Consider the following 17,849-nt stretch of genomic DNA (forward strand, 5'->3'; position numbering starts at 1 on the left):
TACTTAATTTCTCATATACAGTAGTCTTCCCCCTTATCTGTGGATTTGCTTTGCATAGTTTTCAGTTACCATAGTCAACCTCAGTCCGAAAATGTTAATTTGAAAATTCCAGAAATAAACAATATATAAGTTTTAAATTGCACACCATTCTGAGTAGCATGATGAAATCTCTCTCCAGTATATTCATGCTGTACTGTATACACTACCCACCCATTTAGTAGTTGTATTGGTTATCAGATTGATTATCGCAATATTACAGTGCTTGTGTTCAAGTAACCCTTATTTTACTTAATAATGGTCCCAAAATGCAAGAGTAGTGATGCTGGCAATTTGGATATGCCAAACAGAAGCTGTAAAGTGCTTCCTTTTTAAGTGAAAAGGTGAAAGTTCTTGACTTCACAAGAAAAAAAAATCGTATGTTGAGGTTGCTAAGATTCCATTCACATTTGCATAACTTTTATTACACTATACTGTTACAATTATTCTATTTTATTATTAGCTATTGTTGCTAATCACTTACTGTGCCTAATTTATAAATTAAACTTTATCATAGGTATTTATGTATAGGAAAAATCATAGTATATATAGGATTCAGTACTATCTGTGGTTTCTGGTGTTAAATTGTGAATGAAGATATTTTATATATTTTAATACTTCATTCATATGTGGATATGTGGCTTGTGAAAGAGAGCGGAGAGCATATGTGTGCAAAATGCAGGCAGCTGGAGGAAATAAATGCATTAGAAATATCGATATCCAACCTTGCTGCTCCAGGAACGGGGAATGAACGTAGGAAGACAAGTCGTGTGATAGGAGAGAATGAAAAAAAGATATATATGAATGAGAAAATAATAGTTGATATTGTGGAAGGTGTGAGCAACTGTGAACGTTTAGGAGATGGTTTTGTTTGGGAGAGTGAATTTAGATTAAGAGTGACTGACCTGCAGAGGGAGATAGATGAGCTGAAAGAGGAGGCGGAATGTCTTGTGAATGAGAGCAGAAGTATGAAAGATAAGATTAGGAGAATGGAAGAGATAAATGCAAGGAGAATCAGAGTAGGGGAGAGAGAGAATTTAGGGAGTATGAGTGAGAGGTATGGGGGGTGTTAGAAGAGGAGAGAATGTAAACAGTAGGAGAGAGGGAATGAGAGAGAGAGAGGTATGGGAATGCTAGCAGATGAAAGAATGGAAACAGTAGGAGAGATGGAATGAAAGAGAGATATGGAAGTGCTAGAAGAGGAGAGAATGGAAACATTAGGAGAGATGGAATGAGGGAGAGGTATGGGAATGCTATTTTTGATCATTCCGTTCCTAGTCTTACCATCCATGTACATTCATTACCACTTTCAGAATCCACTCTCCATACATTGTGTCCCCCCCTGACCTGCCTGGCCCATCCCATTTCCTTGTCTAACTGCTTTCCTGTTCTCATATTTTGTTCTCCATTCATAACCACAACAGTCTCATCTAGTCTGCTCTCCTGCTCATTCACATTATATTTGACCTCCATTGGTATCTTCTTTTCATCACTCGTTACACTTCCTGCTAGCAGCAACCTTCCCAAATGACTCACTCCAAACCAATCAGATGCATCCATTACTCTACAGATCTATTCATCCTTCAAACATGTCACACATGTTCACAAACTGTGCTCCTTTCTCTTCACGCATTTCTGCTAACATTCCATTGAATATCTTTGATGAATTGCTCTCTGCTGCAACTCATCATTGTCATATCTGGGCAACACACAGACTATCCTTCCTACCACATTGTTGTCTTTCACTCGCCTCAATAATCTGCAATATATCCAATCTCACATTCTTTCTATGCCCAATCAAATCATTCATTCTAACCAGGGCAGGTCTGAGAGTATCTGATGCTCCTAGGCAAAGAAAATTTAGGCGCCCCTATACGTTCTCTCTCTATATATTTTCCCCAAACTATGTAGCAAAATCTGGTGCCCCGAAGCTTAGCGCTCCTAGGCGAGTGCCTGGGTTCGCCTAATAATAAAATTGGCCCTGATTCTAACTACAACTACTAACTATGGCCAAACAGGCAGGACAGCTAATATCAGGATATCTGAACACAACGACTACATCCAGTTTCACCAATACAGTCAATCAGGACTTGTGAACCATGCACTAGATACCACCAGAGAATACGCTAGAAGAAGGCCACTTTACTACACCATAGCAAAAATATATGAGGGTGGTTTGAAAGGTTCTCAGCCTTGACCATAGATGGCAATACTATCGGCAAGATTTTTTTTTCTAAGTTGGTACATCTGTAATAAGCATCCATGTGAAATTGCAAGTCATTCTATCAAGTAGTTTGTTTTATACCGCTGTCTGAAGCAAAAGCATTGTCTGTATCCCTTGAAATGGATAAAATTGAGTATAAAAGAAGGTTTAACACCAAAAGAAATTCATTTAAAGTTCATAAAAGTTTATGGGCACCACTTCTCCATCATTTATGACAATTAAGAAATGGGCTGCCGAGTTTACACATGGCTGTACCAGCCTGGAAGATGATCCATGTGAAGGACGTCCAAAAAGTGTAACAACACCAGAAATCATAATTATAATTAAGGGGATACAAATCCCTTGTTGTTCAACTGCCAGTAAGCAAAACTCTAAGATCGAGAACTACGAATCTATGAATTTCATATATACCGAAAAACTATCGGCGAATCCAAGTGTAAATGACCACTTGGTAGTACAACACCAAGGCAACTTGAAGCAAAGGTGGAGCAAGCTCCCTCACTATCGTTGATATTTTCTCATAATGTAAAAAAACACAGCCATAGGGGATGTAATACTGTAATTACATTATGAGAAGAGGTCACTACCCAGACTGGTTTCAACCTTTTTTGAGGTCTCATCAGTGATAGAATATCAAGGATAGTGAGGGAGCTTGCTCCACCTTTGCTTCGAGTTGCCTTGGTGTTGTACTACCAAGTGGTCATTTACACTTGGATTCGCCGATAGTTTTTCGGTATATATGAAACTCATAGATTCGTAGTTCTCGATCTTAGAGTTTTGCTTACTGGCAGTTGAACAACAAGGGATTTGTGTCCCCCTTAATTATTATTAAGGATGCCAGAAAAATAGCCGTTTGGCTTTCAATTTATGTTATAATATACAAACACACCTTTATGGCATTCGTATAGTAAAGGTATGTAAGTTCTTTTCACTTAAACCTTGTTATCTTCCAAGTCTACCTACTCACCGATGAGAGTAGGTAGACCTGGAAGATAAGGGGAGATCACTAACCGGTCTGAGTAGTGACTTCCCCTCATAATGTAATTACAGTATTACATCCCTTAGGGGCTGTGTTTTTACATTATGAGAAAATATCAAGGATAGTGAGGGAGCTTGCTCCACCTTTGCTTTGAGTTGCCTTGGTGTTGTACTACCAAGTGGTCATTTACACTTGGATTCGGCGATAATTTTTCGGTATATATATGAAACTCATAGATTCGTAGTTCTCGATCTTAGAGTTTTGCTTACTGGCAGTTGAACAACAAGGGATTTGTATCCCCTTAATTATTATTAAGGATGCCAGAAAAACAGCCGTTTGGCTTTCAATTTATGTTATAACACCAGAAATCATTGATCAAGTGCACGATATGGTATTGGATGACTGACGAGTCAAAGTGTGTGAAATTTCTGAGACTATAGGCATTTCCAAAGAACGTCTAGGATATATTATGAATGAAGAATTGTAAATCAAAAAACTTTGCGCAAGATGGGTGCCGCGCTTTCTCACAGCAGATCAAAAGCACACTCTTATGAAAATCTCTGAACAGTGCTTAGAGCATTTTAACAAGAATAAAACTGATTTTGTGCATTGATTTATTACTATGGATGAGACTTGGATTCACCATTACATACTAGAATCCAAACAGCAGTCAAAACAGTGGACAGAAACTAGTTCTTCAGTGTCAAAGAAGGCAAAGTCGGTTCCATCAGCAGGAAAGGTCATGACATCGGTGTTTTGGGATGCTAAAGGCATTTTGTTTATTAATTATCTTGAAAAGGGTAAAACAATAGCCGGGGAATATTATTCTGATCTTTTAACCAGGCTAGATGAAGAAATTTGTGAGAAAAGACCCGGTTTGCAGAAGAAAAAAATCATCTTTCATCAGGACAATGCACCTGCCCACAAAGGTGTTTTGGTGATGGGAAAATTAAGGGATCTGCACTATGAATTGTTGGAACATCCACCCTATTCCCCAGATTTGGCTCCCTCTGATTCCTCTCTCTTCCCAAAACTAAAACTCTTCCTGCTGGTTCTTCCTCAGCATTTTTCTTCGAATTAAGAGGTGATTGCAGCTGTAGAGGAGTATTTTGCAGAACTTACTGAGAACCATCACACAGGATAATGGTGCTCGAGCATTGCTGAAATAAATGTATTAGTCTCAAAGGAGATTATGTCTTGTTTTCATTGTTAAGCCGAGAACTTTTCAGACCACCCTCGTAGATATATCGATGATTTGATTTTAGTTTAATTACTGCCAAAACATCCAAGGCTATAAAGACAGTAATTATGTCTATTAGTAGCATGTATTCTTCTTGCTAGATTGTGTATAATGGGATAACCCTGCCCTCTAGTTCCAAGAAGAAAAAACCCTGCAAACTCCATATCTTGAGCATAAAATTTCTCACAGAGGTTTCTTGCATGCTAATTAGGATTTGAAATCAGTTATTTTCAACCAAAGAGCTGTTGCCTTATCCTCACAAGCACTAAATGTATAGAGATGCTATACATAATCATGGAACGTCAGCTAGAGGATGACATTCCAGGCCATGGGAGGGAAAAAAAAGAGAAGTGCTATTTTATGTAGTAATTGGTGTTTCAGATTGCATTTTAGGAGAATCTTCATTATTTTTGATATTTTTGTAACTGTATGGTTGTGGGGGTTTCTGACTGACTGTCATTTTGCTGAAATTTGAAGTTTTTGTTGGACAAATCAAAATGGTGGTAAGAATGAGATCTGCACAATTTTGCAGATCTTACTGAGGACCACTGTAGGGACAGGATAATGGTGCTGGAGTGCTAGCTGAAATAAATGTATTAGTCTTAAGGGAGATTATGTTGAAAAATAAAAATAATTTTGAAATTATAAATTCGTTTTTTCATTGTTAGGCCGAGAACTTTTCATACCACCATTGTAAATATAAAAGATTGTTCCTGGAATTAGTTTCAGCTCTAAAAACTTCTCAAATCTCAACAAATTTGGGTGCATGAAACTGTCCCAAATTTGGGAAGGTTGCATCCTAAGAACATCAGCCCAACAGCCAAGACAACCAAATTTAGCCTGCTAAGAGGCACCTAGAACCAACGCTAATTGCCTTCTTTAGCCTCATTGCTCATTGTTAGTGCCTGCATGCACATATTATAGTTTATGTTTCCAGAAGATGGTAATGTAACATTGCTGAAATGTTGGAAGGTGTTGATTAAAGTTTTTTTTAATTAATATTTTAGTATATACTGTCATTTCCTGAAAAATTTAAAGTCATGTGTAACCAACATAGAAGTTTATCTACAAGAACTTCCTTGTACGCTTACTTCTCATATCTAGTGCCTCAATCACCCTGTTCATTCTCCCTCTTAGAAAACATACCTTGTGAACTCTCTTATCCACCACACCTTTTAAGATTGAATCTTCATATAGTGCTATTCTTGAGTTGTTTACTACATCTTTCTCTCCACTATCTTTCTTTTTATTCTTTCATACTCTTCTGGTCGTATCCATTCCATTTGTATTCAACGGAATTCAACGTTGCAAAGTATAAAGTTTTAAAATTTGGAAAACAGATATGGGCTGTAGAATATACATTTTATGGGGATATATTAGAGGAAATAGGAGATCTGGGTGAGATGGTGGGTAGGGATATAAAATTTAGATAACACATTATTAAAATTGTGAGGGCAAAACAAGGAACTCTGGCAATGATGCAGAGAACTTTGATTGGTAGAGGTAAGGAGATTCTGGTTCCTTTATATAAGGCTTCGATCATACCACATATGGACTACTGTACACAGAGCTGGTCTCCTGGTTTTCAAAAGGATGAAGAGATATTGGAAAGGTTTCAGAAGCAAATTGACTATAGTGGTCTCTGCAGTTTTGAGTATGAAGAAAGGTTAAGAAGATGCAATTTACAAAGTTTAGTGAATAGGAGGAGGAAGGATGATATTATAGTGATGCAAAAGTTGGTGGGATTCTTATCAGATTAACATTGAAGAGGTTTTTTTTTTCATAGAATTGTGGGAGATGGGGTAGAACAAGAGGTCATCCCTGGAAGCTGTATAAGAGGATATGAGTAAAGGAGTTAGAAGCAGGTTTGTTGCATAGAGAGTAGTGAATGATTTCAATGTATTGCCTAAGTGTGTGTGTGTGTGTGTGTTGTCTGCAGAGCATATGAATGTACTTAAGACACAGTATGATGAACCATGTGTGTGTGTGTGCACGTGCATGTGTGTATATGAGAGGGGAGCTTCCCTTGATGAGTCTTTGACTCCATGGAGATCTGAGGATAACAATAATAATAATACTACAGTGCACTAGAATAAAACCTTACATGGCAGATGTTTAATAAGATGAACAATCTCATCAAAAACCTCAACAAATGGCAGGAAGAAACCAATACTTACTTATATAACTTACCTCTGGATCCTCTCCACCACTTTTTCATTCCCCATGGAATCTGGGTGTCCAGATCTGTGTACAGTAGTCCAGATGCAACATTATTAAAATACTTATAAAGGGGAATAATAACTTCTCTATCCCTGCTTGTTAGTGTGTTCTTCAACAATCAGATAATCTAATGTGCTGGTTTGGCTACTTATGCAATATGCCCTCTAAATTTATATATTATATTATAATATATATTATATATATTATTATATATCTTTGGGGAACTTCTTAGATTCTTGAAGTAGATATTTATAAATAAGTCATTTTATGGTTTCTTCTTGTCATTTGTTGAGGTTTTTAAGACCTATTATAGATGCTAGGATTCAGCTACCTCCCATCTGGCTAAGCATATTTCTTGCTTGATTATTCCATATATAAGAAAAACAGAGCCAATCTTTAAAAAAAAAAAAAATTAAAAAAAAAAACTGCCTTCATTTTATTGAAACCAAACAAGAAACATAATAGGCAATCTTTTTGGTTCTTCTAGCAAGCCTAGATGCAACAAACCTGTTTACAAATGTCTCCAGAAAGCAAAGAAACATTAGCACTACCTCTTAATTTTTTCCTCTTCAGATATCATTTCACTCTTTAAGCATAATAAATTGAGTTTAATCCTTTATTCAAGTGTAAACAAACAAAGTTTGTAGCTGAAGTATCTTCAGGACTGAGGCACCTTTACCACGAGTTGTCTCAGTCCTGAAATTACTGCTTACACTTGGATAAAGGATTAAACTAAATTTATTATAGTCTAACCAAGTGGGAAAAAACTTCCAACTCTTTAAGCACTTCATAGAAAAGACTTCCTTACAGTTTAAAGAAAAGTACTGGGAAAAAGCTTTCATTATGCATGTCCATGTCTCTAATCCTGATGAATTCATTCAAAGAGTCTTTTGAAAAGAGAGCTATAGGAAATTATAAAAAAAAAAAAAAGAGTAGTAGGGTACAAGAATAGTTTAAACCAACATTCTCATTCACTCTGGAAGTTAAAAACAATAGGCCAGTCTCTGAAAAACAACTTCCTTATTCAATATACAGGAAATCTACCAACACTTGCAAATACTTTCATGCTAACTCTCATCATCATTCTTGGAGAAGGCTGAAATAATCAAAATTCTAAAGGTAAAATACAACATCAGAAGCAGTTTAGAGAAGAGAAATAAAGAACTGCATTACATCATCCATATTTTTCTGATTTTTTTTTAACTTAAAAAAAAATAATCCTGAAGAAGAATACCTGATGGCATACAAAAATAGATGTCATAGAGAATTAATAAAGTTTCTTTTAATTAGGTGACATAATAACTTCAAGGACAAAGTTAAAAAAAGAAACATGCAGGGTAAAGCTTGTATATTTATTAGAAGAGTAAACAAACTTCATCATGTTTTGCTGTCAATTAGATGGCAACACTGTCAGGAAAAGCATTAGAAAACATACAAGATCTGAACACTTTGAACAACAGCCATTTTTTTTAATGAAAGCAGTTGATAATAAAGCATCTAGTCATGCATGTCATCTGATACGTGATACACATTATGTACACTGTTATGTAAAGTTTGAGATGGTTATTAGCATAATTAAGGTCTTGTAAACTATACAAAATATTATTATTATTATACAGGTATCTCCATGGAGTCTACAGACTCGTTATTCACATACTAGTTATTATTCACACAATATCTATCATACTTCTCCTTAAACTCATTCATTGACAAAACACTCAGACAACCTCTGGCAACCCATTCACCATCCTCAAAGCAAAAATCTAGTTCTAACATCTCTGTTAACCACACTCTTATACAATTTCCATAGGTGACCCCCCCTCATTCTCCCCCTTCCCTGCTATGTCTTCAGTGTCAATCCTATATTGAACTCATATGCTTCTATGATGTCTCTTCTTTTTGACCTATTAGCTCATTTTTGAAGCCAACAGAATGTCAATTTGTTCTCACAATGAGCATTCCATAGACCTGCCACAATCTTTGTCACTTACCTCTGAATCCTCTCCACCACTTTTTCATTCCCCATGGAATCTGGGTGTCCAGATTTGTGTACAGTAGTCCAGATGCAACATTATTAAAATACTTATAAAGGGGAATAATAACTTCTCCATCCCTGCTTGTTAGCATGTTCTTCAACAATCAGATAATCTGATGTGCTGGTTTGGCTATGTATGCAATATGCCCTCTAATTTTCAACTCCCTGTACCAGAGTATTTTCTATTTATGCTGAGAGCAAACAAAAGTAGAAAAGAGAAAATCACTATTATTATAGACCTGTGGATGAGAACAAAAAACAGAGACCCAGTCCTAATAATATTTGTAAATTTTTGAAACTCTTAATACTAATGTACTCTTATTAACTTTCTTTCTTCAGTCATGACAGTTTTCTTGTTTCTTGTAATTGTACTCTGAATATGCAATTTGTTACTGCTATAAAATAAAATGTCAACAGAAATCTGATATCATATAGAGTATTCAATTAAAACTAAGCATATTTCTATTACCTACCAGGACATCCATGGATATTGCATTCTTCTGTATCCTGTGTTGGTCCTGTACAGTCACGGCCCCCATTAAGTGGTACAGGATTATTGCACATTCTAAAACGTTTTCTTTGACCCTTATTACAGGATGCTGAACATTCTCCCCAGGAGGACCACGTGGACCATTCCCCATGAGCTAAAAGAAATATATTATTTGAATAATGAAATGTTGTTATAATAATTCTGTAATTTAATATCATATGTTAAAAATTATATCAAACAGCACTCAAACTATAATAGTACACAGTGTTTCCCAAACTAATATATATATATATATATATATAAGTTAAAGATACCAAGCTATTTTAAACCTGGTTTTAATCCATTTCCCAAGTAAGCAAACAGACAAGTAAATCAAGTTTGTGCCTGCAAGTAGTGCAAGTCTGGGTGACCCGCATGTAGTGCAAGTCTTAGGCAACTTGTGGTAAAGGTGGAATAAGCTCGGATTACTATTCTTAATATTTACCCGTAATGCAAAGCACATCTCCTTGAGGAGATGTATGATGCTATGCATTAAAGGCAAGGGGCCACTACCCAGACTGGTTTTGACCTTTATTGAGGTCTCATCATTGGGAGCCAGGCTTAGAAATACCAAGGTTTAAGTAATATAGAGCTTATAAGTATTTTACCAAAACAAGTTACCATAAGGTGCTTTGACCTTATTAAATAAAAATCTCAGGATGAGAGATAGATGTAGAAAGTTTTTTACCTTGAGTATAATATGCATTAAAGATACCAAGCTATTTTAAACCTGGTTAAAACTGTTCCTCTGTATCGAGCCTTTATCAAGGTTCGATACAGAGGAACAATAACCTGTTTGTCTCTGCTCGTCGAAGTATTTTTCAGTATATCTTTCAGTATGCTGTGAGTCTGTCACCTCTCACTGCATGCCCCTATTTCCTTTTTATCACAACCTCACCACATACAGTGGATCACACCCCAAAGAAATATGACTTTACTGTGGATTACAAAAATTCTCCCACAAAAAATAGTTCAAAAAAATAAATAAATAAATAAACCATAAAAACAACAAAAATTACAACAAAAAAATCCATCAACATCAATTCTTATCAAAAAAAAAAGTTTTTTTTGCATCCACTTCAACATTCATGGCTAAACAGTAATGTAAATTATATGCACCACCACCACTACCTACAGCCATCTAAACCAGAATTACTATTCTTATCAGAACCCCCAACTAGCAACCTCAACAACTGCTTCAACTGCCCAAACTACACATTACACAGTTCTTTCTGCCACAAGGACAGGACTTGTGCGTTCTTCAGAACTGACATACCATGCCAGAGATTGCAAAAACCTGGAATTCCCCCCTGATCTGATTTGGTTCAAAATTTCCCTACCCAACCAATCTACACTTTTCATATACTCTTCTCTCTCTCTCTCTCTCTCTCATATATATATATATATATATATATATATATATTATATATATAAATTTAAATGACTCTATACCAAGAAAGAAGAGTTTAATGTTAAGATACGACTAGTTTCGTTGAAATTCGACTTCTTCAGGTATCACAGGCAAATAATAAAATAAAAAATAACAGAGACATGATAAAATACATTAACAGATCTAGTATAAAATACACAAGCACATTTAAAAACAGGAATGCATGCTAGAGTTCCAACTGAAGTTGACTACGTGCGTGAGCTGGCACTAGTGCGCTGGTATTGGACAGTAGCAATGTGTACATCAGAAATATTACAGCTAAGGCTGTTATTAATATGAGACACAAATTAAACTCTCCTCTTAGACCTATCGTTGAAGGCATAAACTCCCCTACTTACAACCTTTCAAAATACCTGGCATCCTTTTTAAAAAAACTTTGTGGTACTTCCTTTTCTCATGTAAAAAATTCAGCTGATTTTGTCTCAAAAATAAAAGACATCAAAGTCAACACATCAGATTTAGTGGCAAGATTCAATATTATTTCCCTCTTCACAAATGTTCCTACTTAAGAAGTTCTAAACCTTCTCCAGAAGAAACTATCCAAGAAATTTTTCTCCTTACTTTCTCACTGTGTGAACTCAGGATACTTCAAATACGATAACAAGATTTATAAACAAAACTCAGGTTTAGCTATGGGCAGCCCACTCTCTCCGATTCTTGCTGACATATTTCTTAAAGATTTTGAAGAAAAAGCTATTAATTCCTCGCCTCTTAAACCTAAAGTATGGTATCGTTACATTGATGATGTATTTCTCATCTGGGAATACGGTATCAACAACCTCAACCTTTTTCTGGACCACCTCAACAAGTTTCATCAGAAAATCAACTTCACCTGTGAACTAGAATCCGATGACTGTCTTCCCTTTCTGGACTTAAAACTTACGAGATGCGCTGAGAACATCAAAATCTCCATTTTTAGAAAACCCGTTCACACAGACAGATACCTTCATGCTTCTTCCTATCACCACCCTCCACAAAAGTTCGGTATTATTTCAACCCTGGCACATCATGCCAGATCTCTATTAACAGATGAAACAGAAATTGAATATGAACTCAATTTTCTTAAAAATCTTTCGTTAACAATGAATTCTCTCTTAAAAAGATTAATAAATTTTTCTCTGTCCACCGCTCAACTGCTCTTGAAGATTCTTCTCCACCAAGAGGTTTTATTTCGTTACTATATATCAGCTCTCTCTCTCCCCCCCGAAACTAGCAAAAATGCTTCAGAAATTCAATATTTAGAACTTGCTTCACTACGTTCCCTAAACTTTGCTCCATACTAAGCAGAACTAAAACGAAACATCTTCCTACTCAGTATCCAGGAGTCTATAAGATTTTGTGTGATTGTGGCAAACCATATTATGGCCAGACTGCTAAATCCATCCTTTTATGCATGGAAGAACATCAAAGAGACATTTCTTACAACAGAACCAGAGCCAGCGCTCTTTCTAGACGTTCTCTTCTCCATTAACTCAGAAGAAGGCCGCCAACACCTCGTAGACTGGCAAAAAACCTCTAATATCCATGTGTGCTATGATGAACTTGAAAGAAGAATCGTTGAATCTAGAGAAATATCACTTGATTCGTCTCATATTAATAACAGCCTTAGCTATAATATTTCTGATGCACACATTGCCACTGTCCAATACTGGCGCACTAGTGCCAGCTTACGCACATAGTCAACTTCAGTTGGAACTCTAGCACGCATTCCTGTTTTTAAATGTACTTGTGTGTTTTATACTAGATCTGTTAATGTATTTTATCATGTCTCTGTTATTTTTTATTTTATTCTTTGCCTGTGATACCTGAAGAAGTTGAATTTCAACGAAACAACTAGTAGTATTTTAACATTCAACTCTTCTTTCTCGGTATAGAGTCATTTAAATTTATTTTTATATAATTTTATACCGAGTAAATTATGTTCAATAATTTCAATAATATATATATATATATATTATTGTGTGCAAACACAGTAAAAGAAAAAAAAACTCTGCATACCAAGAATGGCTTAAGATCCAAAACTCCAGCTGCTCACTCTGCCTACTGCAGCTCACAACAGCTGTAAAAAAATCATAACCAAATTCAAATAAGACTTTGATAGGGCCAAATGCTGCAAACTCACTTGCTGTTCCTTCTGGTCCCTTGCCTTGGCAAGGGACCAGAAGGAACAGCAAGTCACAGCTTTTGTCCACCCAGGTTTCCACCATTCTTTCATCCGGATGGTACTGTAGTTATCTTAACTAAACACAAGGCTATCTTACTAGTATAATCTTCTCTTTTAATTCCTGCATTGATGACCTGGGCGAAGTTTCCTCCACTCCACTAAGAACTGTTTTCTTCATGTCACCTATAGTCTTCTTCCAGAAAGAAATCCAAAGAATCCTTAATAACCTGAACACAAACAAGGCATCTGGTCCTGATGGAATCCCACTATTGTATTAAAAATTTGTGCCCTAGAACTAACACCTGTTCTGTATTGCCTCTTCAATCTATCTGATTCCACTAGCATCTACCTTATGACATGGAAACATGCCCACATCCAGCCCACCCCAAAGAAAGGTGATAAAATTCAACCAATAAACTACTGACCAATTGTTTTCAGCTCTGTTCTTTCTAAAGTTATGGAGAAAGTCATCAACAACTAGCTCTTGAACAACCTAGAGACCTACCGACTAATCAGTGAGTAGTGAAATCAGTACAGATTTCACCATTCATAAACTACAAGTGATTTTCTCTGTTTACTTTTGATAATGCCAAGCTCGACAGCCAAATTTCTTTTCTCAGACTCTTATTCAAACCTTTCCTGGCACAACCATATCACTTCTATAGCATAAATGGTTGACCAGCCAACCTTTCGTGTGTGTGTATGTATATATATATATATATTTTTTTTTTCTTTTAAATGTTGGGCCCATATACGAGAGGTTGGCTGGTCAACCTATAGTACTTTAGTACCATATATGGGTAGTGGGATGGGAAAGGAGAAACTTGTTGATATTCAATTTAAAAGGCTGTATATTGTATTCCTTGGAAAATACATCAGGGAGAAGACTGTTCCACAGTGCAGCAGTAGCAGAGATGAAGGAGGAGGAAAAGAAACTTGTTCTGTGGGTTTCAAGGTGTACTGTGAATAGCTGAATGTGTTCCAATGGGTTTACTACAGAGTGGGAGAATTATTGATGCTGTTTCAGATGAGCATCATTGTCCATGAAAATATTTGTAGAATATACAAATTGCAGAGACTAAACATCTATGTGAAAGTGGGGGAGTGAGTTGGTAGGAGATGGATCATTAATCAATCTAATTGCTCTCCTCTGTATTGAGTCAAGCATTTTGAGGGAGCTTTTAGGAGCCCCACTCAAAATGTGGGAACAGTATTTGATAGCTGGGAGGATTTGCGATTTGTATAAGGTTAACAGCTATTTTGAAGTGAAGTAACATCTTGAGCGAAAGAGAAAGCCTAGTTTTTTGGAAGCTGAGGATGCAATGGTTGTGATGTGTTTATGCCAGGAGAGGCCTGATGTCATGGTAATTCTGAGAAGAGAAATTTCATCTTGTCTGGGAATTTGAGTGTTATCAAAAATAATACTGGGGGAAAATGGTTCTGTTTTGTGGGAAATAAGACAGAATTGGTTTTTACTAGCGTTGAAGTTGACGAGGTTATCTGAGTCCCATTGGAGGATGTCTTGGAGGTCTGAATTAAGGGAAGTTGTGGTTGATGTTTTGTGGGTTGATGTGAATTTTGTAGGGTAAGGTTTATCAAATGAAAGAGAGGAGTGCAATGTGCTGTCATCTGCAAAACTGTTGGAGGTCAACTGAAGTAGGTCATTGATGTACAGAAGGAAGAGGGTCAGTGAGAGAACTGAACCTTGTGGGACCCCAGCATTAGTTGGATAGTGGGAGGATAGGGAGCCATCTACCATTACACATAGTGTGCATCCAGACAGGAAGCTGGCAATCCATCTGCAGAAGTCCTGAGACAGTCCAAATGATGGAAGTTTGCTTAGTAAGCTTTTGTGCCAGACCCGGTCAAAGGCTTTAGAGATATCAAGCGCAACTACTTGGGATTCGCCAAACTTTTCCATGGCATATGTCCAGAGATGGGTGATATATGAGAGCAGGTCACCCGTTGATCGGCATTGACGGAATCTGTACTCGCTTAATAGCTGGGTACCTTCAAGGTAGAGTAGAAGTTGAGAATTGATGGTTTTCTCCATCACTTTAGATAGGATTGAGGTGAGTGAGATAGGGCGGTAGTTAGAAGGCAATGATTTGTCACCATTTTTAGGAATGGGTTGAATATAGGCCAATTTCCAGGCTTTGGAATATATATACTAGTGGAGTAAGAGAGTATGTACAGATGGCATAGGATAGGAGTCAGTTCTGCTGTACAGACCTTCAGGACAATTGGAGGAATGCCATCAGGGCCAGGAGCTTTTTTTGTGTCTAATTCTGATAACAGGTTTATGATCTATCTCTTTCTGGCAAAAGGATACAGGGGGCATTGTATGTTGGGCAGTTGGAATGACTGGGGGAGGAGGCATTTACCATTGTCAGTTATGTGTGCATTGGAGGCAAAGTGTGAAGCCAGTAGATTAACTTTTTCTGTGGGTGATGTTGCAATTGATCCATCTGGGTATAATAGGGGTGTGAGTAGTGTAGGGCAAAAGTTGCGACCAATTGCTTTGGCAAGAGACCAAAAGGCATGGCTGCCATTAGGACAGGCTGCAAGTTTCCTGCTTTTTGCCCGTTCAAATTCTGTTTTGGAATCATTGATACTTTTTTTGCATCTGTTTTGGGCTTCAGTATAGGCACTGAAGGAGAATGGAGTTCTTAATTTGAGTCAGGTGTGGTATGCCTGATTTTTCATTTGTACAGCCTTGGCACATCTTTTGGAGAACCAGGTTTGGATAGGGGACAGCAGTTCAGAGAAGTGTGGGGAATGTATGTTATCATGCCAGCGAGGATTATTTTGGTGATATGTTCGGTGCATATGTTTGGATTGGAAGACTGCAAACAATAGTCAAACCATGGGAATGAAGCATAGTAGTCTCGGAGGCTGTCCCATTTGGCACTGTTATAATGCCAAGCTACTCTTGTGCAGGTGTGACTGTGTAAGCGTTGTTGAATGGGGCAGGAGATGAACACTAGGTTGTGGTCAGAATTACCCAGGGGGCTCACTACATTCACTGTATATTGGAAGGGTCATTGGTAAGGAAGAGATCTAGGGTATTTGTGGAGTGATTTGGGTTATTTGGTATTCTGGTCGGCTTGTGAACAATTTGTGTAAGGTCGTTGGTGCTGGCAAATATTTCAGCGTCTCTCTGCCTGCAGGATCTGTACAACTGGAAGAGGAAAACCAGTTGGTGTTATGGACATTAAAATCACGAAGGATGATTTCACTATTAGGAGAGTGGGCCTGGAGGAAATCAATTTTTGAGGAGAGCAAATTAAAGAGCTGGGAGTGGTTGGTGGTATTAGTAGAGCGATAGAGACAGCAGATGAATTTGACTGAGTGGGGAGGGGGATATTTTTAGCCAAAGAAGGTCAAAGTTGGGAGATTCTAGGTTAGATGCTCTCTGGCAGGGTATGTCAGAGCGGATATATGCGCACACACCACCCTTGGATCGAAAGGAGTTAAACAGTGTATAGTTTGGATGGTTGAGATGGATAGTGCCGGGTGAAGGTGAAATTAGAGTTTCTGTTAAGAAAAGTAGGTGGGGTTTGGTTGACTGCAGATGACAGTGAACACTATTAAGGTTGGAGTTGAAACCACGGATGTTGGTGTAGTGGATATACAAGGGTCTGTGGGACATGGCTTTGACCGCAAGGGTCCTGCATGTTTCTTATGCAGTGCCTGCATACTGGTCTCCTTGGTGGCTACTAGTGGCATCATTTGGTTTTTGCACTAGTTTGGTGTTTGTTTGTAGTCTATGGTCCAGCTGTTGTCTCCATTTTGGCGTTTTTCTTCTAGCTGTCTTCGGAGTTGGCATCTTTGTTCCCTTTGTGCAAAGGTTAAGTCAGGTCGAGCACATACACATGATTGGGGGCAACTGTCCTTTAGCTTGCTATTTAATTTGAATGTGTTTGTCGGTGTATCACAGATCACTTTCACCAGACGTGGAAAGTTCGTTCCATCCTTTCTTTTGTTTATGGCTCCAAAACGATGACATTTGATGATATTCCTGGGATCGAAGTCATTCACCTGCTAGTTTGTTAATGTCTTCTTTTAAAGATTTACTGTATTCCTCCGGAAAGTTCAGAATAATGGCATCAAGTCTCTTGTTTTCGGCCTCAAGCAACGCATGTACCGTTGATGTGATGTGATTAAATTGCAGAGTTCGTTAGTGGCTACAGATGCACTTGCGATCGGCTACTGGTCGTCGAGTATCTTGAGCTTTGTTTCCAACTTTCGGATTTTGGAAGAGAAAGTATCGATTGTGTTATTAAGGTGTTGTTCAAGATTTTTGACTCGTTTGCCTAGGTTCAGTAGCTGTTTAACAGAAGGAAGGCACATCAAACAGAAAAAAGGCTGATTCAGTTCGATAAAAAGCTTGAGCGCCAATTCCTCTATTTTTGTGCAGGAAATATGTAGCCAGTTGCAACAGAAATCGTACGATATACCTTTTTTCCTTTCGGTAGCTTTGGTTTCGCAACTGTGGCACTTCGTATTGTCTTTCGGTTTGTTGGCTATTGGCTGCACTACACTGATGGGACCCGAAGTAATCTTTTATTGTTGGCCTTTGTTGCCGCCATCTTTACTTTGCATAGTAGGCATATCGGGTGCTTTCACGTGGCTGTTTTTTTTAATTGTAAAAATAACTGCTATGAAGGACTATGGGTACTTACGAGTTGTGTAGAAGTAATTGGCTCCTTAGTAATCTCTGTATTCCATTTACTGGTTATTTTGTACAAAAAAGATACTTGCAATTATGATAAAATTCGGGAGCACAAGTTTAACGAAACTTATTCACAGGTGCCGCCTATTGGAACCTGAAGCTGAAAACTATGGGCCCAATATATATATATATATATATATATATATATAAAAAAAACAAAAAAAAACAAAAAAAAAAAAAAAACAGCTTCCAAAAAACTTGGCATCCTTTTTCAGTCGAGACAGTACTTCACTGTCA

The 17,849-nt window shown here is 37.4% G+C and overlaps 1 protein-coding gene across 1 annotated transcript in view; it reads right to left on the reverse strand.

Annotated features, from left to right (window-relative positions):
- LOC150104032 (hemicentin-1-like) overlaps positions 1 to 17,849 on the reverse strand; it is a 792,930-nt gene that overhangs the window by 412,853 nt on the left and 362,228 nt on the right. The window contains exon 19 of the mRNA XM_090396385.1: positions 9,208 to 9,378. Within this exon, the coding sequence (XP_090252511.1) occupies positions 9,208 to 9,378 (171 nt within the window). The remainder of the gene's footprint in view (positions 1 to 9,207; positions 9,379 to 17,849) is intronic.

This window comes from Typopeltis vanoorti, chromosome 8 (genome assembly GCF_054136105.1).
Source record: "Typopeltis vanoorti isolate ZY-2024b chromosome 8, IOZ_Tvanoo_1.0, whole genome shotgun sequence".
Taxonomy (NCBI): Eukaryota; Metazoa; Arthropoda; class Arachnida; order Uropygi; family Thelyphonidae; genus Typopeltis; species Typopeltis vanoorti.